This window comes from Crocodylus siamensis, chromosome 3 (assembly GCF_052110815.1).
Source record: "Crocodylus siamensis isolate JL-2025a chromosome 3, ASM5211081v1, whole genome shotgun sequence".
Classification (NCBI taxonomy): Eukaryota; Metazoa; Chordata; order Crocodylia; family Crocodylidae; genus Crocodylus; species Crocodylus siamensis.
In genome coordinates this window covers 175,871,325-175,897,639 of record NC_143397.1, presented here as the reverse complement: position 1 = coordinate 175,897,639, position 26,315 = coordinate 175,871,325, and the positions used below count along the sequence as shown (strand labels likewise).

General features: G+C 41.6%; 1 protein-coding gene and 1 long non-coding RNA gene across 7 annotated transcripts in view; one reads left to right on the top strand and one right to left on the bottom strand.

The window, feature by feature from the left end:
- OSBPL1A (oxysterol binding protein like 1A) overlaps positions 1 to 26,315 on the top strand; it is a 107,696-nt gene that overhangs the window by 20,768 nt on the left and 60,613 nt on the right. For all 5 annotated transcript variants that reach the window (XM_090039828.1, XM_090039826.1, XM_090039824.1 and 2 more), the window contains 11 exons: positions 768 to 879; positions 2,506 to 2,591; positions 4,195 to 4,339; positions 5,142 to 5,209; positions 5,327 to 5,371; positions 6,103 to 6,176; positions 6,271 to 6,331; positions 8,032 to 8,130; positions 9,611 to 9,736; positions 15,607 to 15,688; positions 24,061 to 24,167. In XM_090039828.1, coding sequence (XP_089895954.1) covers positions 768 to 879; positions 2,506 to 2,591; positions 4,195 to 4,339; positions 5,142 to 5,209; positions 5,327 to 5,371; positions 6,103 to 6,176; positions 6,271 to 6,331; positions 8,032 to 8,130; positions 9,611 to 9,736; positions 15,607 to 15,688; positions 24,061 to 24,167 — 1,005 coding nt within the window. The remainder of the gene's footprint in view (positions 1 to 767; positions 880 to 2,505; positions 2,592 to 4,194; positions 4,340 to 5,141; positions 5,210 to 5,326; positions 5,372 to 6,102; positions 6,177 to 6,270; positions 6,332 to 8,031; positions 8,131 to 9,610; positions 9,737 to 15,606; positions 15,689 to 24,060; positions 24,168 to 26,315) is intronic.
- On the bottom strand, positions 48 to 26,184 carry LOC149869161 (uncharacterized). Of its 2 annotated transcripts, XR_016441406.1 has the most exons (5): positions 25,772 to 26,184; positions 4,694 to 4,830; positions 3,648 to 3,698; positions 3,297 to 3,447; positions 48 to 1,599 (listed from the first exon to the last, which is right to left on the bottom strand). It is a non-coding gene; the product is annotated as an uncharacterized LOC149869161 (long non-coding RNA). The 2 variants fall into 2 exon arrangements; XR_016441405.1 differs by lacking the exon at positions 3,648 to 3,698.

Sequence of the window (26,315 nt, the reverse complement as noted above, 5' to 3'; positions counted from 1 at the left end):
AAAGTTACCATGGCATAAGATGCTTCTGCAAAGGGACGCTATAATGATTAAACAGAATCTAAAATGTTGCTTTATTTCTATTTTAATAATTTCAAACCAAAACATGCAGGATATGGTACTAAAACTTCATTTTTCTAAATAGAAGTCATATTTAAAATGCTGTCTCTTATCCACTTTAAAATATCTGCTGAGTAGATTCATCTTTAATTAAATATTTACTTCCAGTATTTCTAGATCTATTTTTATAACTTGTGCTTTTTTTTTCTTTGCAAGCTTCCATGAGCCTCTTCTGGGGTGGGGATTATAAAGAGAGTATTTAATGTGACTAATTATTCTAGCTCTTATTAAAGAAGCCATTTTGATTCCTAGGCTTTGCAGACAAATATGTCCATATTTTTTTGGTTTGGGGTTTGTTTTTTTGTTTTTTACTAGAGAACCACTTCTACATGGATATGTGGTCACATGCCAATATAAGGAAGTATTATGTTTTTTCCATGAGTGCCTAAATACTACAGTGTTCCTTCACAGTACTGTTGCAGTCTACAGTCAAATGATCTTCTGTCTGGCTCTACTGTGACATACCTATTGTTAGGGCAATAACCCATTATACAATTTTTAGCCTCACGGGGAAGGTTGCAAAAGAAAACTGGATCAACCCAACTTTCAAACTTGTTTTTTCAATTGAAATTCATATTTTTTCAATGTACTATCAATTTGTTTTGTCAAAGACTAAACATCTCTCTCAACTTTTTATTTTTATTTTCTAGGAGGTGGTGATGCTACTGTTGCAATATAATGCAGATACTTCTATTGTTAATGGGAGTGGACAGACTGCAAAAGATGTCACACATAATAAGGAAATAAGAAATATGCTGGAAGGTAACTTCCATATATCCTTGTTTCTACATGTTTATAACTTTGAGGCAGCACTCCTTGACTCCAAGCTCACTTAAATTTGAAGTAGCTTCTAGTTCCACCATACAAAGCAAATGATGGTTAGTCTGTTCTATAATAATTCTCTGACAGGTCAATACAGCAGGTCTGCTTTGGGCTTTAAAATCTGGAATGACTTTAAGGCCCTAAGTTTTTTTGTTTTGTTTGTTTTTTGTTTTTTTTTTTTATCAAAAGTAACACTTGGTGACAGGATTTTTTTTAAATCTCTTTACCCCTTCTAGTGGTATGGACTTTTTTAAAGCATTGGCTTTGTATATTGGCATATTGGAAGGCAATTCCAGGAATGCTCTGATTTAACAAGAGCTTTGTGGGATTTTTGTTTTGTTTTGTGTGTTGTTTTATTTTAAAGATGTTATACAAATTCTAGAACTAGTAGCTTGCAAACATGGCGACTTAAGTGTCAGAATGAGTTGATGCCTTAGTTGAGGAGTTTGAGGTGTCTCCTTTAAAAGCCAAGAAATAAAACTACAAATGGGTATCAAGTCTTGTTATTCTAAAGTGTGTGTATGGGGGAGGAGGGTTGAATTTCTCTTTCTATAGTCTTTAAACACCAGCATCCAAGGAGACGAGCCAGATCACGTGCACATCTTAGCTGATTTCCCCTTCCGTTCACAGGCAGTTTCCTATTCAGTTAAATGTCTGCAGCTGCGGAAGATAAAAGAATCGTTCAGAACCACTACTCAGAATGTTTCCCCACAGTACTGCAAGGCTCAAAATGAAGTCCATAACCATTACTCTATGGAAGTGTCTTGTACTTCTGGTTGTATAAGCTGAGGTGACACAAAGGGACTTGACTTTGTGAGCAGGCATTCTGTGCTTTTTGTCTAAAGGATCCTTTTCATCTAAAGGGATCAAGACGTATCAACCTAAGCTTGTCTAAGTCAGTGGCATCTGACCTTTTCACCCTGAGTGCTGAATGATTAGTGCCAGGTCAGTCCACAAGCTGGATGTAGTCCATAGGCCTGTTCTAGCATATGATGCTGACTTGGCTGGGATCCAGTTCGTTTGTGTAGGAAGAACCCAGCTAGGGCCTGATCCAGCTGTGCAGGGGTTGGAAACTTGGTGGCGGAGAAGTGGTGGCAGTTGTCACTGCTGCCAAATTTCCAGACCCTTGGAGAGCCCTGTGGGCCAAATGACGTGAATCTGGCCTGTGAGCTAGGGGTTGAGCATCCGTGATCTAAGTAATCAAATATTACCATTGGCTTTCTGCCGTACCCCCTAGAAAAGCTTAGAACAGATGCTTTTTACTGTTAAATTAGCACTGCTTGGCAAACACTTAAGTACTTGTGAAACTTGAGTAATTGTTAAAATATTTCTCAGCATTGGTTTGGCATTCTATACAGTTGTGTACTGCATTTTTAAAATGACCCTGAAGGGCATGGCTCCCATAGCTATCCATTTCCCTGGCTGGTAGACATAGTCCTCAAATGAGTAAGCATCAACTTCTTGAACCCTGCAATAAGGTACTTGAATGTTTTAAACCATGGATGTTGTGTGTTGTCCTCTGAGAGTATAATAGTGATAGCTAAAATGTCTGTGCTTTGACAACAGCAGTGGAGAGGACACAAGAAAGGAAACTGGAAGAGGAGCTTTTAGGAGCAGCAAGGGAAGGAGAGACTGAAAAACTCACAGTACTGGTAAGATTTTTGAGATGTTGCTTGTCCCTTATGGTGCTACTGTTAGGTGCAGAAGTAACATCTTTTTAGTCTGTACCCAGGATGTGTTGCCTGAAATGATATCAAGTACTGTATTCCAAAGTACTAGTACTCTGGTTTTTACTATCCATTAAGATGCTAAGATTTCAAGTGTTTTGACATCCTTGCCAAGTTAAAGGAAACTGCAGAGAAGTACTGTGTGTTGACTTGTATGTTAACTTTTTTTAGGACGTAATGGTAGTTCCTTGGCGTTAGTTAGACTGAAGTTACTATATTTAATGACAAGCAGGTGCATGCGAAATGAATCAACACAATGTTAAATAAAGTGGTAAGTTCATACCACAAAACAAAATCTGCCTTTGCTGTATAGTAGTACTATGCCTGCAGTCAGCAACAGATACAGATTCAGATTCAGTCTCCAGGAGAAGCATTCTGGCAGTGCAAAGACTGAATTACCCAAGGAGCAAGCTGGGCACTCTTGGAAGTTAATGTTCATATTGAATCAGTGCACATGAAGTTAATAGCCTTTTACCACTGGAAGTGCTGGCTTTTGGGTGACACCGTGTCTAGAATTTGTACTATTGGTAGCTATTGTAGTTTGTTGTAATATTTAAACAAGCTAGTGTATCTAAAAATGGCATACATTTCTATTTAGTGCAAGAAACTACAGTACTTTCTTACTTTTACCTGAAATAACTGTAAGAGTGAATTCCCAAAGCAAGTCTCCCTCAGTCTGAAGTTTCATGCTTGGTTTCAGCTCTACTGGTATCTTTAGAAAAGCTGTAAGCCACTGGAAGCACATCTTGTCTCAGGGCTTTGAACTGGTTGATTTTCATGGCTGAAATCCAGAAAAAAGTAAAATATCTTTTACGGTCAAGTTTTACTTAAGGTTCTTTGCATGGGTTTGTTTTTTAGAACCTTTTTCTAGAAAGTCAGTGTCTAGCTCAAGATTGGCTTTAAAGGAAATATGCATTCTAATAGCAGTTCTGTGTGTTGTTTTTTTTTTCTTTCTTTTATTTATTGGAACTTCTGGAATACCTGAAAGAGATGTTGGGGGAAAATTCAGGCAGCAGCTGCCCTTCATCAGATCTGAGAAAAGAAGCAGTATAGTCTGTGCTTAGTACAAGTTTAAAACAATTGCTTTAGTTTTAACCTAATTTTGATAATGAATTGACTACTTGGAAGTGTAATCACCAGTGACAGCTGACCGTTTAAATCTCAAATTGGTCAAACAAAAGACTTCCTTACCTCACACATCTTGCACCTCGGGTTCTGGGACAGCCCTTGTGGCTATACCAACAGTATCAATTCTGACTGCAAAATAATACCATGTTTTACCACTGAAATGCAGCCAACCTGCTGCAGGGTATGTTTTGTGCTAGAAGTTAGAGTAAAGTAAGCTGAGCTATAGGAAACGCCTCTACTTGTAATTGGGACTCTTGCTTGGCAGCTGAGCACTCCTCCATCCTGTTACATGATTCCTTTTTGTCACTCTTCTGCAGTGTCAGACTTCTGCTTATATGAGTTTTAGCCAGCTGCCATGGTGTAGAAAAACTAACCATTAAGTACATTTTTTTTTTCTTAGTTAAACAAGCCAAAGCCTCCTGACATCAACTGTACTGATCAGATGGGCAATACACCATTACACTGTGCAGCATACCGTGCCCAGAAGCAGTGTGCCTTAAAACTTCTAAAAAATGGTGCAGACCCAAAAATAAGAAACAAAAATGGTAAGTAATCAACAAAAGCTCTTGTTGGGTAAAAATGAAGCACAGACTGTACCAGTGTCTCAACAGCTTCATTGTTAAGCAGTGGCTAACAAAAGTATTCTGGACTCTGCAGTTCTCCATAAGCAGTGTAAAAGTTTGTTAGGTTTTTTTTATTAAGCTTTTGAGGATGAATTTAGAATTGTTACCATAATTTCTCCTTCAAAGCCTATCGGCAATATTTGTCTCGTCACTCCAACAAAGTGACACTTAGCCCTGACTAAATTGTGCGCAACTGAGTAGTGGTAAGTACTGACTAACATAAAACAAAGCTAATGTAATTTTACTGCAGCCTTGCAAAACTTTAAACTTGCTTACCTTAATCTAATACTGTTTTATCCATCAAGCAAAAATTTTCTCCAGACAAGTGATTTTTAAAATGAATCTTGCAAGCCAGGAATGTTGGTGTAAGAAACGTGGGTCTTCAGAAAGTGCCTCTAGTATAAGAAGTTGATCTGGGGAGACGGTAACATTAGGTTGTGATTTAACTTACAACTCTTCTGTTAGCTGTTCTTTTTGTACATTGTTTTAAAACTGATTCCCTTTTTTGCATAGAAGCATTCAAATATGAGTAACTATTGCATAATACAGTTTTGGGTTTGTTTGTTTTTTTTGTGGGGGGTGGTTTTTTTTCCCTTGTGAATAGCTGCAGTAGTTACAGCTCAGTTCGTGGGTTTGGTGGGGAGTTTTGTTTTGTTTTTCTAAACCTAAAAACTGCTCATGCTTAATTAAAAAAAAAAACCCTCTCATCTTGGTTATTGAACAGACCAGACACCTTTTGATCTAGCCCAGGGTGCAGAAATGAAGCAGATTCTCAGAGGTAACCTTGGAAAGGTGGGTACAAAGGATCCTAACAATGTGGATTTTTTTTTTTTTTTTTTTTAATTAACAAAACAAAAAAAATCCTGTTGGGCTTGCTTAAAGAAACTTTTCGTTGTTTGTTTTTTATAGGTGATCAACAAACCCCTAAAACGTTACGACGGTCTCTTATGGAAGGTATGTCTTTTGACACTTCTTGGTGGATCAAAAACCATTTTGGAAATATTCTGCCTTGCCACAAAATAGGAAAGCTGACCATAGTAGATGGATCTGGTAGACCGTAGTGGATGGAGATTGAAGGCCCAGTGTTCAACACATGGTTTAGTCCCAGCTTCCTACATGAATTGCATGTTTTGCCTTAAACCAAAAGGACATTGTGGAGTCCATTAAGTACAGGTCTTTTTCTGTCATTTTAGAAATACTGTATGAAGAGACTACTGTTCAGTCTGGTAACCCTTTACAACACTATCTACCTTCTGATACCGATTTTAAAAAACTGGCTAATGTTTGAATTTGATCATGTGTAAAGAAAGATTTTTATGGTAGCTTCATAAAGGGGTTTTAAGTAGTAAGGAGCAGATATCTGAATGAATATAGTAAATGATGAAATTCTATATCCCTAATGTTGAAATGTTCCAATTAAACTATTTTCAGCAGGACTTTATTAAAATTTATATGTATAAGTTTACCTGGTTATTTTTTAGGAACACTGTTAAGAAACTTATTTCCTTTTAAGAATATTAATTTAAATTATTATAATAGTTTTAACAGACTTAATAACTTACAATTCTTTGATGCATTTTAAGGAGTCATTTACTTTAATGTACTACTTTTAGCCATCAGTCTCCTGATTTTATTTATTAAGTATAGCAATTGGCTGTGAAATGACTATTAACTTTGCCTTCCAGAGTTCAAGGTTTTTTGGCTGGAAACTTTATTGGGTAGTACTAGAACATGGAGTCCTTTCCTGGTATCGGAAACAGTAAGTCTTTCCTTTTTTAGTGTACCAATTGTTAACCTTTTTTTAGGAGTCCCTTCCTACTCCCCTTTAAAAATACTCTTTTTATCTTCCAAAGGGCTGATGCATTAAATGCTCGTCGTCAAGGATGTAAGCATCTAACACAAGCTATCTGCACGGTAGGAGGTGAAACTTAAATATGGGTATTTTATACATAATGCACGTGGCATTATCAGCCACATTGGCCAAAAAAAGCCAACTGCTGATTTAATGTCAATTTTTTTCTTCTGTTTATTGGTGCCAATATGGCATGGACCAACTTTTTTTTTTTTTTTTTTTTTAAATTGGTGCACCTCTAATTCTGTATACAGAAAACTTTATATGTTTGCTATAATCTTCCACATACAGAATCTAATTATTGGGAGGCTGTCTTGAAATTTCCCTCCCCCCCACAGGGGGGAAAGTCAGCAGCAAGGGGGTAGACAGCGTCCCCCATCCCCACTCAGCCTCTGCTTCCTTTCTTTCACTTGCTTACTGTTGAGCATGGCTCCAGCTCCATTCCTTCTTCAGGCAAGGGGAGATGGAGCCCCTGGCTGGTCTTTCAGTAGCACCCTGGGGCCGGAGATACTGCGTGCTTTCTGCCTGGCAGGGAATGGAACTAGAGTGGCACCCACCAGTAAGCAGCTGGGGTGGGGAAGGGGGCAGAGTCTGTTGGGGATAGGCAGGGAGACAGAAGGGGCAGGCAGCAGCTGCCTGCCTGACTCTCACCCCTGCTTGAGCTCAATCTGAGCTGCAGCAAGCTGCATGTAAAATTCTCTTAATAAGTCCAGCTCCATGCTTGCAACTTCTTCACCCCAATAATTGAATCTGAGGTAGCTAGCCATGCATTCATCATTCCCTGTAACTTTCAGAAAGCAGAGGGAAGTAGAAAAGTAAATGGTCAAGGAAAGTAAACCTTCCAGAAGTAAGCTTGGAAACGCATGGATGTGTGTTTTTGTTTTGGGTTTTTTTGTGGGTGGTTTTTTAAATTTTCCTTCAGAACTGTCTTCCATAACTAATTTACCAAAAAAAAAAAAAACACAAAACAGTCTAAGGAAAACACTTCACTTCAAGAGCGGAAGTTCCAGTGTTCCCATTGCTTTTAGCCTCTGTATAATGTCAGTGGACTCTCCCCTTCCCTGTTTAACTATGTCATATGTTTGTCAGACTAAAGACCAAAAAAATGCCATATTTTTCAAGTGGACTAAAAATGTGTAACGTAGTCGCTTTTAGCTTGCTTGGAGGGTTCAGAATCCCAAAGAAGTCATATGTGGTAGGCATTCCTATGTAAAATATTTTCCTTTCCAGCAAGGTCTTTTAAAAAATGCATTGAATGCCACACTCCAGAAACTTCAATCTAAATATCTTTTGATTTTAAAAATGTTAATGCTATTCAGTAGGGATATATATCCTGCTTGGGTTTTAAACCATGCAAATATTATTGCTTGTTTGCTTGCAAAGAGAAAACATTTTCTTGTCAGGGGCATGTAGGGGGCCTATTCTTCTTTGCTTCTGTATGATCAAGCTGTTTTTAAGTATTCACATGCCCTGTGGGAATAAATTGTTAATAGATTTCATTAGATTTGGTATACCAGCCACCAACAGTGGTAATGGCACAAATAAATGGTACGTTTTAAATCTGAATGTAGTGTTTCCTATGTAGATTTAATGTGCAAGTTTGGCATAAAGCTTCCTTTGTAAATCAGAGTAAACATACATTTCTCTTTCTCTCTCGTCATCAATAAAATGTAGTAGTTCAGTGCTCTAAATATGTCCATAATTGCCAGGAAATGTTTGTTTTTGTTTTTTTTTTTTAGTCTGTGAATTCTTTTATCCTCAGGTAAAATCTACAGACAGCTGCTTCTTCTCTATCAGATGTTTTGATGACACTGTTCACAGTTTTAAAGTTCCTAAAAACAATTCTCCTCAAACTAGAGAGGTAATTATTGACCAGTTTTTGTTAAATATTATTTATTTAAATATTATTATTTATTAAAAGGAGAGAATCCCAGCCTAACTTTGAATACAGCTAACTCTTGATAGTTAATCCTTGAGCTCTGTTATGGTTTGGGTTTTTTGTAACGTGGTTTTAGTGCTTGGATCATTTTGATGTCAGGACAACCATGCGTTGTCTCCTGCTTCTCTGCCAGAAGAAAGTGATGTCAAGAAATCCAGTTCAGTCTACTGACTTACTTTTTTTGCCCAGATGTTTGTAACAGAAAATTTAACAGCTTCCTCAAGTAGTTCCTTATTTCAGATGAGAAGAAACTTTCTTACTAATAGTGTGTTTTATTTCCAGTCTTGCCATTGGGCCCAAAGCTAAGACATTTAAGGCCACAATTTGTAAATACCAAACACTTATCTAGTAGGCTTGAATAAGAATACAATACTTGACACATGTTTTGTATGTAATATTGTGTGTACATGTATAATTTTATACACACATTTACTGACAGTGTATATTATAGTTTAGAGCTGTATAAAAACATACAAATATACATGTATGTATATTTATATATTTTTACATATCCCTAAACTCTTAAAAGTGAAGCAAGACCCAAGATGTTATCCTCCCATTCTGTTCGGCCTTGGTGAGAGCCACAGCTAGAGTACTGCATTCAATTCTCTGGACTCTCTCAAGCTTCTCCATATCCTTTCTAAAGTGTGGAGCCCAGGAGAGCCACATTCATGATCAGATATCAAGAGAACAGGCTGTATGAAGACAAGCATGGGATTCTTCAGCCTAGAGAAGCAAAGGTTTAAGGGTGATGTGGTGGCAGCCTATAAGTACATAAGCAGTGTGCATCAGGAACTGGGAGGATCTGTTCACTAGGGCACCCCAAGGGAAGACTAGGTCCAACGATCACAAACTGCTGGAAGACCATTTTAGACTAGACATAAGGAAAAACTTCTTTACTGTCAGAGTCTGGAAAAGACTCCCCACAGAAGTGGTGGAAGCACCTATTCTGGACACATTGGGGAAGCATTTGGACAACTATCTTGCTGGGATCATCCATCTGACCCCAGCTGACTTCCTGCCCTCTGGTCAGGAGGCTGGACCTGATGATTTCATGAGGTCCCTTCTAGCCCTAGTGTCTATGAAATTTCAAGACAAAAAGACTCTTGTATTGCAGTAGTGTCAGAAGATCTTATTTTACTAGACTTGATACCACAGCATGATGGACCTTGCTCCAAAGTACTTGCAGTAGAAATTGCAAGGCAGAGTAGTAATCTAGTTCTTAGAAGTCTGTCAGCACTCTGACAACCATGAAAATACTTTGTATATAATATAATACTTAGTTTTTGCAATTGGGTGGAGAGAATCTCTGAACTTGAAGCTCCGGTTACTGTTAAAGTTGAGATGTGTGCTTCTAAAATTTGTGCACTTAAATGGCTAACAGTGGGTTCTTTACCTTCAGAACTGGTTGGAAGCTATAGAAGATCACTCTGCTTACAGCACTCATTACTGCACGCAGGAGCAACTGAGTAGTGATGAGGAGGAATATGATACTGTATCTGTTGCAGAATTGGAAGAAACTCTCAAAGTATGTATGAAACTCTGGTCTGTACTCTTTTATAAGGAGAAAAGTCGTAGCACCTGAGCTAAATCAGAGCATTATTGCCCAATCTGGAAACGGTACTAACTTCCTGCCCTCATTCACTTGGCTTTTCTCATGGCTGCATAAAGTGTAATAGTGTTTATACCATTTTATATGATGTCTTATTCTTGGATACTGCACGTGTAATACAAATTGAAGTTAGTCCATTTTGGTGGGAGTAGTTTTGAAAATTACCAAGTGATAGTATGTCATTGTTATGACTTCTGATCAGCAGAGGGAGCTTCACACTTGATTTGGTAGTAACTAGACTTCATTGCAACAGTGAGGTCTAGTTTTAATTAGCCACTGGAAAAACACTATGCTCTTACTAGTTTGTTCACTTAATCATTGCCAGAATCCTTTTAGTTTGTATGCAAAATGCTTTGGCTAATTTTATCTTTTAAAGTATAATTAGTCACTTTTTAAAATATACATGCATACTATATCTTTAGAATTTGCTTCTGATAATTAGCTTATAATTGACTTATACCCTCTATCGCACCTGTCAAGCTAGCTGCTGCTTGCAAAGCATTTAATACTTGTCAGTCTTTCTTGGCTTAGCAATATAGACTATGCATTTTGCAGAACTCTCTCTTCTGGCAATAAATGCAAAGCAAAATTTTCTTTTATCTCTGTCAATTTAATTCTTATAGTGAGCACTATGAACTTCTGTAGTATAAAATGTGTGTACAATAAACTTTTTTTTACAGATAAAATCTAGCTTCTCATATAATTCACACTCAAAATTCATGTACCATGTTTTCTTCCTTAAATGTCAAATCATTCTCATCTTTCACACCATATTGAGACAGGCATCTTAAGAAAAGGCAAACTACTGATTATTAGCCATCTGTTTGTAATTAGCTTTTGTTACAATAAAATCTGATTTTAAACTAGGGACTGGTATTTTAAAACATAGAATGCAAGCCTCAGCAATATACTGGTCCGATCTATGAACTCCATTTTTAAAATGAGCAACTAAACATGTACATAATGACTATTTTAATGTATAGGTCCCTAACCTGAATTCATGTTGACTTAATACAAGGCAAACTACAACTTCAAGGAAGTATCTGAGAGGGTCTTTGGTGTTCCATGAAACACAGTTTATTCTGTGGTACTGATTCTACATTTAAACTGGTTTCATAAAACTTGTCTATTTCACAAACAGAATCTGAGTGTGTGATGGAGAAGACAGTTGTATCCATAAGGCTCATACTGTAAAGACCTTTTGAAGGAGGACTTTGAAGTGGTGTGTGCCTTTTTAAGGCTTTTACCATAGGCCCATAAGGTTCTGTTTGGTTTAGAAATGTTAGGGTAGCTTGGGTAATCACTTCCAGCCCTCCTATGGCATTCTCCAGAAAATTTCTTATTCGTCTGCTGTTAAAATTGGTTCCTTTGGACTTAAGATGATCTGGTCGTCTTCAAGCTTCCATGCTGTTTGGCTGACACCTGAAGTAGAAAGTTTTCAGAAGGCTAAACTGTGTCTGAGCAGAATAACTTAAGTGTTAGAGACCAGTTTATGCTAGCATGCTTGCAGTGCCATGAATGCAGTTTTGAAACAGTAGAAGTTTGACAAATTCTGAATGTCCTGCTATTCCTCTGAGCCGAGTACACAAACCAGATCTGCAAACTGGCAATTGGGGCAGAATTTAAAATGGTGTGCTTCATAAGACACTTCTGAAGGAACCTGTTCTGATATTGGCAGTTGTACATGCTGCTGAACTCACACCTGTGGGTCCTGGAGATGTCATGGTTCTACAAGGTCCTAGAACGCTTCTGGAGCAAATATGAACTGTACAAAGAGGCCCTAGAGACCCTGATGAACCACCATAAGATGCAGGCAGTGGTAAGGGCAAAAGATACTGTCATCCATGGACATACTAGTTGGCAACAGCTGCTGGGCCATATGGGAGTGCTTTTTCCACAACCTCTAGAAGAAGCACAGGAACTTGAACTGACAAGTAGGCTACTGGGTGCTGAGATGGGGCAGAGGGGCCCATTGAACTGCTCCAGGCAAACCTGCCAGTGGAAGAACACTGTCTGTTGGAACTGCCTGTACGCCAGGGAGGTGTAGAGGAAAGTAATCCATACTCATGATGGTGACAGAGATCAAGACCCTGATCAGATTGGTGCTGTTCCAATACTTGTCCAAGCAATGAGAGACCCTGACATCTTATTTTGACTAGTTCACTTCCTGTGAAAGGCCAGGCATCTCCTCTTGTGCAGGCACATGAGCTAGTTGAAGACTGTCAGAATGGCGCTGACTGAGCTACAGAAAGACTGAAAAAGCAGTGGGGAGAACTGCAGAGGACACATGGAAGAGAAAAGACTGGCATAGGTTGTTCAGAGGCAGGACCACCTAGAGAGAACAATGACGATGATTACTATGCTGGCAACAAGGGAAAGAACTGGGGAAACAGAGGGTGGGGAGGAGGCAGGGGCACTGAGGCAATCTTCTATGTGATATAAATGTAGATGTTTGCCTTGGACTGTCAGGTGAATCATATTGGTCATGAGACCAGCCTGTAGAGGTATGCGGGGCAGGGGGTGTACTACATAAATCTTTTTGCAACAAAAAGAAGTTTGAACTCCTATACAAATAGATACAGAAGTGCTGTGTATATGGGCAGTATGATCTAGTAGGGATCACAGAGACCTGGTGGGACTTCTCACATAACTGGAGCATAGCCATAGAAGACTACGCCCTGCATAGAAGGGACCAGGTAGGGAAGAAAGGTGGAGGTATTGCTCTCTGCGTGAAAGAGCAGGACACCTCCTTGGAAGCTGACATCAGCTCCAAAGAAGAATGGCTTGAAACCCTCTGGATCAAGCTGTGGAGGGGAGGGTGCAGCAAGAGGGACCCAACTGTAGGTATATTCTATAGAGGTCCTCCCCCTGGTCTGGTAGTTTTATCTAAAGTTTGCCTGAGAACTGATAGAGGCCATGTGTGCACAAGACATGGTCATCATGGGCAACTTCAATTATTTAGACATCTCCTGTGAGGAACACTCAGCCAGGTTGGATCAGTCACGATCCTTCCTGGCCTGTGTCAGACAGCTCTTCCTGACTAGGGAGGTGCATGGGCCAACCAGAGGATACTCTGCTAGACTTGGTTCTGACCAAAGGAGATGACATGGTGACCGACTTAAATATAGAGGGCAGTTTAGGCAACAGTGACCATGAAACCATCACATTCACTATCTGTTGCACGGTAGACAAGTCAGATAGCAGGGTAGAAGTATTAGACTCCAAAAATGCAAACTTCAACAAGCTCAGGTCGCTAGTAGGGAAAGTGCTGCGGGACTAGGGATGGAAGGTGAAAGGTTTGCATGAAGAGTGGTCGTTCCTTAAGGACACAATCCTTGAAGCACAAGAAGTCCATTCCCATGTGGAGAAAAGGTAGCAAAAGGCCTGGGAAGCCCTCTTAGCTAAATAGGGAAATTGCAGTCCTCTTAAAGAAGAAAGAGGCTTATAACAATGGAAGCTTGGGGCAGGCCCCAAATAGGACTATACAACAATGGCCTGCACTTGTAGGAAACAGATTAGAAAGGCTAAAGCAGTGACTGAACTCTTATATTGGCAACAGGAACGAAGGACAACAAGAAGTTCTTCTTTAAGTACATTGGGAGCAGGAGGAAAACAAATGGGAGTGTAGGACCTTTGCTCAACAACTCAAGACAGCTGGTTATCAGCACTCAGGAGAAAACTGAACTACTGAATGAGTATTTTGCCTCCGTATTTCACCAGGCCAAGGGAAAAATCATGCCGGGTAGGAATGACAGCCTTCCTGCTACTGCCATAGAATTGGTGAGAGATCAAAATAATAATAATAATAATAATAAAAAATAAACTTCATCTGAGAGTGCTGAAGGAGTTGGCTGAAGTCATCGCAGAACTCCTGGCAAAACTCTTCCACAACTCGTGGCACTCTGGAGAGGTACCTGAAGACTAGAAGGCCAATGTTGTGTCATTCTACAAGAAGAGGGAGGACCTGGGGAACTATAAGCCAATTGGCTTATTTTCTGTGCTGGAACACTAGGAGAGGGTTGTCGATCTATAAATGGAAAGCTTATAAATCTATCTATTAAATCTAATTATTGGGGGATTGTCTTGTATTCAAGGTTGCTTCATATTCAAGTAAATGCAGTAACTGATAATTAATGCAAACTTCTTTTGACCCTTCTGACATGTTGGTTCTAGACGACAAACAGCTTACCTGAAGTCTGGTGTTCCCCAGACTCATGTTTAATGTAACAGAAATTGTTGAGACTCCGGGAACATTTTTTTTTTTTCTTTTTTTGCCTAAATATGGAACTTGGGAGATACTGGATTAGACATGGCTAGACTTAAACACTTAAGCAATCTAGCAGCCTTGATGTTTTCCTCTTTCTTACTGCATCTGGACATTCTCTTGCCACAAAAATTTTAAATGCAACTGCTCCAACTGAAATATTGCCTAGAGTAATGTACAGTTTACTTTTTTGAGGTGGCTGACTTCAACATGTGATGGCTTATTTACCACATTCTTCTACCTGGCATGAGCTTGCAATAACTGGAGAACACAATAGCACTATTCCCCTTCATTGGAAAAGCAGCATCCTGTATCAACAACTTGTAAATAATTCTGCTCTAGTTGAGCTAAAATTACTTCACTGGAGTTTTAAAAATTTATACTGTGAAATCCAAGTACTTGGCTGTGTCACCTTGAAATAACTGTACTTCCAGAGCCTGGCACACATTTCTGGCAGCTTTTTCACTTACAGATGTAAGTTTTCAGCCTGAAACCCCTCTTGGTAGGGAACAAAAATTTCTGGAGGTGTTGTTGTTATTATTTTGCCTGTAGATTTGATTTAGATTCATCAAAAATTTAATGATTTCTTAACTCTGCAAACACAAATACAGACTGTAGCTCCTGTTTGGAATTAAAAAATGATTCGGGGCTTCTGAAGTTGGGATGTTTTGTATAAGTGGATGTCTCGGCAGCATTCTGGAACCTTGGGACCTAATCCTGAATGCAGTATCTGCACTTGCTTGGGCTTGGATCTCCTAAAATGAAGCCATGGCTTGAACCTTATAGCTTGTCAGTATTAACTCATTTTTTTTTAATTGGCCAACATGCAAGGGCAAGGTTAATGGGGAAATGGTTTCCTTGGACTCTGAACTTAATTGTTTCTTAAGTTTGAATTACAGCACAGTCCTAGTTTTTGGTCTGCGGTGGTACTTGAGTGAAGTGCACTTCAGACAAAGAACTGGAACTATGTGCATGGAAGTTTAATGCTTGGAAAAACTTCAAAACATAAATGTGGTGTCTTTCAGGCTTTGCCCTTTTTTTCTCCCTTCTCTCGGAGAGCTGAAAGAGAATACGTTGGTTCTCGGAAGCTTGTCTGTGTCCCTCCAGCTATACATTTCATCCAACAAAAGATATCGCGCTCAGAAATCTGTGTCTTAAAAATGTGCCATACATTTTGGTATACGAGTTGCAACCCCTGCTACCCTCCAAAAGGATGATATTGTAGAAACTTAAGTCGACTGAATTTCAAATTTATCACAATGGCTTCAGTTTTGTTACATAGCTGCACATTATAATACACCTTGGCCTAACTTTTTCAAGCGAGGAAGTGTCTTGTACACCAAAAAATACTGTAAGCTACTTGTGACTTGCACGTAGTATTTTGTCTGTCTGATCTTGGGATGAAATTTTTCAAAACACTTCGCTTTCTCTGAAGAGTACTAAGATTATTTAATATAGATGAAACATGTGAGTACTTTTTTCAGGTGCTTGTTTTGAAATGTTTTTTAATCTTTGTTTCTAGAAGGCACAAACATGCCAACAAAGACTAAATAAGGAGATTACGGACTTCCTCACAATGGCTAAATCACCAGATACTGCACGAGGTAAAACTAGTAAACTTCAGCTTCACAATTTCATGATGTGTTGCCTTTTTTATTTCCCAAGCAACTTCTTAAAGATGGGCCGCTTAATGAACTAAATGTTAACTAGAATCTTCAGAAGCTTGCAAGATTTCATAGACATTAGGGCTGGAAGGGACCTCGGGAGATCCCCGAGTCCAGCCCCCTGCCCCAGAGGCAGGAAGTCAGCTGGGGTCAAAGGATCCCAGCAAAATAAAAGAACATGACAACAACTGTTTTAAATTACCAATCAAGAATAAGTCACTTTCCAAGAATAGGTAACAGCTGTTGCTTTAGTAGCTTCTCAAAAGCTTGATTGTTCCTATCAACATGGCCCCTACCAGCTATGGAGTGCTCTAGCGCTAGTGAAATTTTGTTATTGTATTCAGCAATTGTGTTAAAACTGGAAGTCCAAAATTGTGTGTGTTTGTGTTTTTTTTCCAATGAACAGCACAAGCAGTTGATTATCAAATATAATGCTCTTCATAAAAGGTATAAACAGTCTCACTGCCTGACCAACTGCCACTTTATCTTCCTTCTCTCAAGAAACATGTGTAATGGCTCATTGCAGTACCAAACTGAAATTGGGGTGTGTGGGCTGGTTAAAATTTTTAAATACAAGTAAACTGGTATGGGGCAGTGACATGATGTACATTCCAGTGTCCCTGTCACAATGATGTGCCAAACAAAACTTGGGAGTTTTTTCAACCTGTGCCATACACCTTATCCACTAGCTTAAATTTCCACTTAACAAGTGGAACTTTCACTATTTTTAGACTCTACAGGAATTTGAACTGCTTGAGAGAGACCTTCACTTGTTTCATTTTTGTATGTAGAAGAATATAGGGGGGGAAATCCATTGATCACAAATTTTCAAAATGCTTGTTTTATTTAAAATACGGTTAGAATCCAAAGAGTAGCAGTCGTAGAAAATTCCTTTAATCAACAGGTCTGTTCCTCTGTGTGTGTGTGTGTGTGTGTGTGTGTGTGTATGTAATTTCATAGATTTCATAGACATTAGGGCTGGAAGGGACCTCGGGAGATCATCGAGTCCAGCCCCCTGCCCAAAGGGCAGGAAGTCAGCTGGGGTCATAGGATCTCAGCAAGATAAGCATCCAGTTTACTCTTGAAGGTGTTCAGTGTAGGTGCTTGAACCACCTCCGATGGCAGGCTGTTCCAGACCTTGGGGGCTCGGACAGTAAAGAAATTCTTCCTTATGTCCAGTCTGAAACGGTCTTGCAGGAGTTTGACTGTTCAACCTAGTCATCCCTTGGGGCGCTCTGGTGAACAAACGTTCCCCCAGATCCTGGTGGTCACCCCTGATACACTTATAGGTGGCCATCAGATCACCCCTGAGCCTGCGCTTTTCCAGGCTAAAGAGTCCCACATCTCTCAGCCTATCATTGTAAGATCTGTTTTCCTGACCTCTGATCATGCGCGTGGCTCTCCTCTGGACTCTCTCAAGCTTCTCCACAACCTTTTTGAATTGTGGAGCCCAAAACTGGACGCAGTACTCCAGCTGCAGCCTCACCAAGGCCGAGTACAAGGGGAGAATGACGTCCCAGGATTTGCTCGAGAAGCATCTATGGATGCAAGCCAGCGTTTTGGCCGCTTTACTAGCCGCAGCATCGCATTGCAGGCTCACGTTCATCTTGTGGTCAATGATGACCCCCAAGTCTCTTTCTTCTGTAGTGCTATCCACTGTAGCACTGCCGAGCCTATAAGGATGCTGCAGGTGTTTCCTCCCAAGGTGGAGAACCTTGCATTTATCGGTGTTAAACACCATGAGGTTCTCGTCTGCCCATTTGCTGAGCTTGTCCAGGTCAGCCTGGATCACCCGCCTATCTTCTGGCGTGGATGCTTTGCCCCAAAATTTGGTGTCATCGGCGAACTTGGCCAGTCCACTCCTGACTCCAATGTCCACATCATTAATGAAGATGTTGAACAGTATGGGTCCCAGGACAGAGCCTTGAAGGACCCCACTGGTCACAGGTCACCATGATGAGTGACTGCCATCAATTACAACCCTCTGGGTCCGACCACGGAGCCAGTTTCCCAGCCAGTGGATCGTGGTGGAGCCAAGGCCACAACTGGCCAGTTTGGCCAAGAGGTGATCATGGGATATCAGGTCAAAAGCTTTTTTGAAGTCAAGATAAATGACATCAATCTCTTCTCCCTTGTCCAGGTGATAGGTCACCTGGTCATAGAAGGAAATGAGATTGGTCAAACAAGACCTACCCGCAACAAACCCATGCTGGCTGTCCCTTAGAACGTTAGCCTGGGCCAGTCCCTCAAGGATGGCCTCCTTAATAAACTTTTCTAAGCTCTTCCCCAGGATAGAAGTCAGGCTAATGGGCCTGTAGTTAGCCGGATCCGCTCTCCTCCCTTTCTTGAAGATCGGCACCACATTGGCCTTCTTCCAGTCTTTGGGCACTACACCAGAGCACCAGGAGTTTTCAAAGATCCGTGCCAGGGGCTGGGCTATGACGCTCGCCAGCTCCTTGAGTACCCTGGGGTGCAGGTTGTCAGGGCCGGCTGACTTGAAGGTATCCAGCTTCTCAAGGTGTTCCTTCATGAGGTCAGCATTTATGGAGGGTAGGGGATCCCCATCACCTGGATCTCCCTGTCCCATAGCAGGCATGGGCGTCCCATGGGACTGATGAAAGACTGACGCAAAGAACCTATTTAATAGGTTGGCTTTTTCCTGGGCGTCAGTTGTCAGTTGCCCCATCTGGTTTAGCAGGGGTCCAACATTGCCCTTGCTTTTCCTCCGGCTCCCCACATATCTAAAAAAGGACTTTTTGTTGTCTTTGATGCTTGAAGCTAGTTGGAGTTCAGTTGCAGCCTTGGCTTTCCTGGTTTGCTCCCTGCAGGACCAGACCAGTGCAGAATAATCCTCCTTGGAGGTGAATCCTGTCCTCCATCCTTTGTAGGCTTTCCTTTTTTAGCCGCAGGAGGTCCGCTAGGTCCCTGGAGAGCCAGGGGGGCTGCTGTGCCTTCTTGCTGCCTTTCCTCCGTGTTGGAACAGATTTAGCTTGTGCACTGAGGATCGCTTCCTTGAGAAGCAACCACTCTTCTTGAACTCCCATCTCCCTGGGGTCATGGTCCCTAAGGGCCTGACCGACAAGCCTCTTGAGCTTGTCAAAGTCGGCTTTTCTGAAGTCAAGGACTTCTGTGTTGCTGACTGACTTGCCAGCTTTACGGCGGATGGTGAAGGTGATCAGCTCGTGGTCGCTGTCACCCAGCTTCCCATCAATCACTAGGTCGCCGACTAGGTCGTCCCCCGTAGCCAGTACCAGGTTGAGCAGCGCTTTGCCTCTCGTTGGCCCATACTCTACTTGAGTCAGGTAGAGGTCATCCATGCACGAGAGAGAGCTTTGCAACCGCTCGGATTTTGCTGAGTGATCTTCCCACGAGATGTCCGGGTAATTGAAGTCACCTATGACAACCAAGGTCCTGGAGCAAGCGGCCTCAGTCAGTTCCCAGGCGAACTCCTGGTCAAGCTCGGGACTTTGAGTGGGAGGTCTGTAGTAGACTCCCACCGTTGTGTCCCCTGTGCCGTATTCCCCACGAATTTTTACCCAGAGGGTCTCTAGCTGTCCATGCCGGTCGCCAACATCCGCTTGCAGGGACATGTAGCTTTCCTTCACATAGAGAGCTACACCCCCACCCCTTTTGTCAACACGATCCCTCTTGTACAGGGTATAGCCCTCTATACCTGTGGTCCAGTCATGGGTGGAGTCCCACCAGGTCTCCGTTATCCCAGTGACGTCATAATTCTTTGCACTGAGCAGGAGGATGAGCTCCTCCTGCTTGTTGCCTAGGCTCCTGGCATTAGTGTACAGGCAGGCAAGTGTGCCCTTGGGGGCTCTTGCCTTGGCCACAGATTGTGCCAGAGCTGGGGCAGGGGTGGGCTTCCTTAAGTGCCTTGGTCTGCTGGCTTTGCCTTGGTCTGCTGGCTCAGCGGGCCAGCAGTGGCAATAGTCCCCCACCCCTTCCCCCAGCAGGCTTAGTTTAAAGCCCGGTGGAGCAGGTCAGCCAGCCTGGCTGAAAAGAGCCTCCTCCCCAGGGGGGAGAGGTGGAGGCCATCTCTTCCCAGCAGCTTTGAGTCCAAACTGCTTTAGTAAAACAAAGCAAGTATCATAAACTCAGACCCAAGGTGCTAGTTACTTGCATCTGTGCAAGCCCACTACCTTCAACACCATAAAACAGACATCTAGCAGATCTATTGAAAGTGATTGATCCAAAAAAACTCAGCTTGATTCAATCCCAGGAAAGACTGAGGCACTAGCCTTTTTAAAATGAAATTTAATTCCTCTGTCAAGTGAATGCACACCTTGATTTTTTTTTATTTATTTATTTATTTATTTATTTTTTAAAGCATGTGTAGACAGTCCTGGAATCCCATGATGCTATTTGACTACAAGGAGTAGCCATGGACAATAGGTAATTGAGGCCTGTGTCCTTTTTCTGAAAGTACTGCATTACCAGAACAGGCTTTTCAAATACTAAACGGCATTAAACAAACTCTGTAGGTATAAAGGTCAATCACAAACATCTTTACTAGGTCTTAATTTGATTGGATCTTGTTACTGTGGAAATCAAATGGAGCAAAGCTAAGTGTCCAAACTAGCTGGATTCAGTCGACCAATTTTGGGTTTCATTTTGGCTTTGTTTTAAAGCCTACTGTTATCAGAAATCTAGACATGGACATGTTTAAATAGAGTGCTGACTATGCAGCTAAGGATCCTGCTACATGTTACATCTGGGATGGGATTCAGCTGTTAATTGCATCGAAATTGGTAACCCTGGATCATAAATAGTAACCCTGATGCATGTTAAAGCTAATTTTATGATTATAGAATTGTGTGACTATGGTATTATTAAGGTGAGGGTTTTTCCCCCATTTAACATGGTGGGGGTGTGTGTGGAAGGGGGGTGCACCTCACTTCAGATTGTGTATAAGACTAGTGGGGATAGGCAGCTGCTATGATTCAGGCTCCAGCCCCTGTGGGGCCATAGCTGCAGCTGCTGCCTCTGTACCCCACTATATCTCCCCTGCAGTCTCTTCTCCCCATCTTTCTCCTACCCCCTCCATAGAGCAAGGATAAGTGGGAGACTGTGGAGGGAGGGGGAGGGGGTGGGGGAAACAGGCACAAGAAAGGAAGTTTCTTGATGACTCTTCCCTCCCCTCCCACACACACATGGACCTCTGCCTCTCCACTGCCTGCCCCCCTGCTATGGTGGGAGAGAGAAATTTTAAGACCACTATAATGGATTCCATACATTTATACATGGAAAATGTATAAATTTACTATGGGGGGGGAGGTCATCTTAGATTGGGGTAGATACAGTAGCAAATGAGCAACAAAGATGTTCCATATATAATGTAGAACATCTTTTGTAGTATGTTTTAATTGAACCTGTGGCATGTTTATGCTGACCCATGATAGATCTCGATACTCAGCAGACCACAAAAGGGTTTGGCATGGGGCAGCCCCAGGGAATGGAACACAGCTGTCCCCTACCTGATCACTGAGATTTGGGCTGGGGGCAGCACTGGGTCCTGGACCTAGTAGACCTGCCAAATCCCTGGATGCAGAATTTGAGGTGGGGGGGAGGGCATGCTGTGAGCCCAGTGCTAAGGACCATCTCACTAATCTTGGGTTCACTGCACCCTGGACTTTAAGGGAGCCTCTGATTCCCCTATACTGGACAGCCCATTCAGAGTTTTCATACCTGGGTTTTTGACAGGTGGCTATTGTTGACCTAGCTTGGGCAACCCTGATCTTAAACCTCACTTGAGGACTTGAACCAGCCTGGTGCACTTCTCATATGTCCAGTCTGCTAATTGATTGTTGGCTCTAGCTTCAGGGGGACTGGAATCCATTGCTCATAATCAGCTGACTGTCAGCCCCAGCTGGACCTACAGTCATTCATCTTTCAACTTGCTGGCATAGGGGGAATGTGGGATTGTGATCCCAGGCTCCCCCTTGCATTGGCACTGGCACTGACAAATAGTAACGGTGTGATTGTTGGGATTGGAGATCTGATCCCAATTGTGCCTCTTGCCATGCATGTGTAACATGACAGGAGGCACAATTATTAGGATAAGGGATTGGATTCTATCATGATTAAATGTGATTGAACATTAGATGTGGCCTAAAACTTTTCAAAAACCAGTGAAGGGATGCAAAAGTGTAACTTCTTTTTAAGCTAGCCATCCCAAAATTGCAACATTGATTTTGTATTAGCAGGGCAAAACCCCACACAATGTATTTAGGTTCACTTTAAAAGAATTTTATTCAGTTTTGTTGCTTTTTTTGTTCTTCTAAAAAATAAAATGATAAAAATGTTTTTGCAACATGTATAGTTTGTTTGTAATAGTCTTTGAAGCCTTTTGGGTCCCAAGAAACTGAATCTGACACTAAAAAAAAAATCTGCCCTCACACTGTCAAATTACAAACTCTCATTTCCATGGAGCTGTTTGGTTATTCTCAGGTTTAGTAGAAACAGTAATAATGGTGAAGAGCTTGTTTCCACTTACTTATTGTGCCTAGTCCTGTGAAAATGACTGTTGACTCCAAACTACTGTTGGAGGAGAGTAGTAACTTATCAGTTTTTAAATATATACTGCCTCCAATTTGATGCTTCAAATTATAAATACTTATTATGCAGAATCCCAGTAGCTAGGTACAGAAATAACTTCACTGTTCCTTCTACCCATTCTCTAATGGTATACAGTTGCCTTGAATTGACTGAAGACCTTTAGTGGTTTGGGGCCTGACTACCTCAGTCAGACAGGCTTGTCTGGGGCAATAGAACTAGCCTTTTCCAAGGATAAGCTCTCTTGAGGTGAAAGTAAGTATCTTATTGGAAAGTCCTCTTTATGGAACTGTCTTCTGGAAATGCCTCAAATGAATCTAAGACTAGCCATAATGGAAAAATATCTTGCCCGTCTCCTTTTGCCAGATTCCTGAACACACTTGAAGAAATTAGATGATTGGCATATGTAGAACTTGCAGTAAAAGAAACTTGCTGTAGAAGAGGTAAAGAGTAGATTATTGCATCTAGGTTTTTTGCCTTTTGAGATGCTCTTCTGTTGGTCCCAATGGTGATCCAACCAGCTTCTAAAGTCTGCTAATGAACACAACTTTGTAGTATATTATTGAAACTTAAACATGGGCAACCTGAAAACTTGGGATTTTTTTATACAAGGTTTGGGTCTAAGTCCAAATTATTCTTCCATTGTATCTGTATAGCTGAGAAGATCTAGAAATATAATATAAAAGATGATAACTAATGTATGGATTGCAAAATATATATTATGCATCTAACTGCTTTTGTGTGGCTTGAAAATTTTTTAAATTTTGAAGGATTTTTTGAGGCTGGTGCAACTTTGACACTCTAAATCCTTTTGTGTTTGTATTGAACTTGGTGCTAATTAATACTCTTGTCTTCATGGCCTTCAAGACCCAGCTGACACTTGCCAAATGTGCTTTTTAGACACTTTAATTGTCTCTGCTCTTTCTACTCTGCCCCTTGCTTTCATAGTTCTGTTGCAATAAGGGCTGTCTTTCACATTTTCTAATTCCAGTTATTCCACAAAGTAGAATTATGGCAAGGATGGAGGGGAAACTTGCTTAGTTAAAATACTCAATCTGTCATGCAGCATAGCCTAAGTGTTCTTGTGATTCCATTCTCTTACCTGGATACCATTTGAGATGGAAATGTTCAGAGAGGGAGGAAAGATTTCTGTGTAGCTTATACTTATCTCTGATGGGTATGGTCTTGCTGGCTTTGTCTCCCCCACTTTCACCTGCCATTTTTCAGCAGTCCCTTTTTGGATTCGTATTTCTTGAACACTAATTGTCCAGTTTGACCGTGGCTTGTCATTTGGGGTTTTCTGCTTTAGCTTCCTGATATAACGCAATGGCAGAGTTTACCATATTACTATTTCCTGCAAAATTGCTGTAACCTGCTTTATTTGGATGATAGATTCCATGACTTGCATGGAGATGACTTTGCAACAACGAGTGTAAAATAAAAAGGGGGAGGAAGGAGCTGCCTTTAACCATCTTCAGGAAGTCACAACTTGTATCTGGCTCTCCTAGACATGCTGTGAGTGGGAATGTGTCTATTAGGTACAATACATGGGCCTATCACCTTTCCCAAGCTTGGGGACAATGGGGAGAGAGCTTCTGCACTATTTTAGATGGACTGTTACTGCATCTCTGGCCTTGAGGTGTATACTAGGACTTAGGTGGGATATTTAGCTGAGAGCTTGGGAGTAAAAATTGTACAAAATCTGTAGTGGTCTCCTGTAATGACTTGCCTTTGGAAATCTTGACTTTCAGGAATGGCTCCTTCACTGCTGCAGAAAGTTGAAGTGGTCTCTGAAGTATCAAGAGAAACACATGAAGCCTTGGGCAACTGCCTTAAGCTTTTCATGAAGCAGGAAGGGGTATGTATTGCTACACTGCTAAGAATTAAATTGTATTGGCCATCATTTCTAATAGCTTTGCTTAACCAGCATAGTGGACCAAATGTACCTCTGTTAGGCATTCTTTTGGCTAATAACAGCCAGTTTGCAAACTGGCATTTCCAAAGAAAATGTAGCTTAAGTTCCTGGATGGCTTGTTTTTTGTTTCTGTAATCCTTATTTTCTTTGCATGTTATACAGATGTTCAGTTTCTTTCTACATGCCCAAAGAATCCTGGTTTTTGTCTTTAGATAAACAAATGTTTAATAGTTTTTGATAGGTTGTTTTTAAACTTTTTTTTGTTTGTTTTTTGTTTTTGGAGGGGCGGTGAGGGAAGTGGGAAGCAAGTCACCTTTTTATTCCATTTACTAGTACTAACTTCTTTAAGGTGTAGTAGCGAGTGTCCAGACTCTCAGATCCTGGGGGATAACAGGTTCTTTAATATTCCAGTGAACTTCTTTGAACGTGTCAAATAGTGTAGTGTCACTGGACTCTTCAAAGTTGTACAAGCCTGTTTCAGTTGTAGCATCTAACTTCAAATATGACTACATGCTCATTTACTTCCTTCTGGATGTTGATCTCCAGAGGGCACCTTTAGAAACTGTATATCCATAAATTGAACTATATTCCTGGCTTAGTATTAAAGTAAATCTTCCTTCAGTTCAGTCTTGTTTTTATCTGGAATTTTTTTCTCTCAAAGCATTTGCTGGTGTTGTGAGTTGCTTGTGTGTGTGTGTGGTTTGTTTTTCTTAACAGAGCCATACAAATTGGCTTCATTGTCAAAGTATGAATAGGAATGAGAAATCCTGGTGCAAACCTACTCTTAGTCACAAGGCTTTTACCCTTCATGAGTCAAGATGCACCAAAATAGAGCAAGTAGAGAAAGGTCTGTGCCTTTTTACAGATCAGCAAAATTTTGTTTTTAATACCTAAAGCCCCCATATCCCACTTGTGAAATGAAGAAGAATCTAACCAGTTTGTCTTAATGGAGGGGTCCTTATTCTGTAATACTTAGTAAAGTTGTGGAAATCTGTCTCATTTGAAGCAACATTAGATTTGATAACACTAAAAAAAGTGAAGTTAAAAATTAAAAAACTGCACAGATTTGCTATTCAGAACCATGTGTATGAATATTGTACAGAACTCCAGTTCTTAATCTGTGGAAAATGGTGGGGAGAAGAGGTGCTGGTTTCAGTGGAATAATTGGAGCTACTGTCAGAACTGACACAACTATCCGGTCATGGGGAGGGCAGATAAAATCTGACACTCATGAAATAATGCTCAAATCCGGTTTCATCATTCCTGAGCTCACCTCCTTATTAAAGACAGCTCTTAACGTTGCAGAAGGTGATGGGTCCTTGGTGTTTTACAGAGCACTCCCAATGGGTGCTCCCCCCCCCCTTTTTTTTTTTAACTTTCTCATTTTGATTTTGAACAAGTGTTGCTCTTGCCTTAACGCTATGTGAATATATTCACTCATACTGAACAGACCACTAGGAACAAGCGTAAAAGTGCCATATACTTGGTTTTTACGCTGAGTCCATTAAGAGAGGGGCAAATCCTTTTTAATCTCTTGTGCTACTCACGTCTGCTGTAGTTTGCAGGTTTCTTGCCTGTTTCAGGGGGCGGAGGTGAGAGAGCTGAGCTTGTGTGCAGTGAGAGGTGCGGGGAGGTGCCGCCTCTCCCCCCCCGCTCTACTCCCTGCTGCAAGCAGCCGCCGCAGGGCGGGAGGCCCCCGGTGCTGTCCTGCTTAGGGGCCTCTGCCCGGCCTCTTTCCTCCGGGCGGGCGCCGGGTGCAGCGAGCTCCTTTTTAGGAAGCGGAGGCGGCTCTGCGCCCCCCCCCCCGTCCGGGGGCTGCGGCGGCCCCGGGGACCAGCGGGCTCTCGCGATAGGCGCTGCGGAGCCGCCGCCGCCGCCCGCCCCGAGCGGGGGGGGGCACTGCGATCCGGGGCGGCGGCGCGGCCGTGCCCTCAGCCTGCGGCCGCGGCAGCTCGCGCGCGCAGGTAGGTGCGGGGGGGCTGCGGGTGTGTGGTGACCCTGGCCTGAGCCGAGCTCCTGTCCTGACTTTTTTTTTTTTTCTCCCCCCTGGGGGCAGGCTGCTGAGCCACACAAGTGTATGGAAAGATGAAG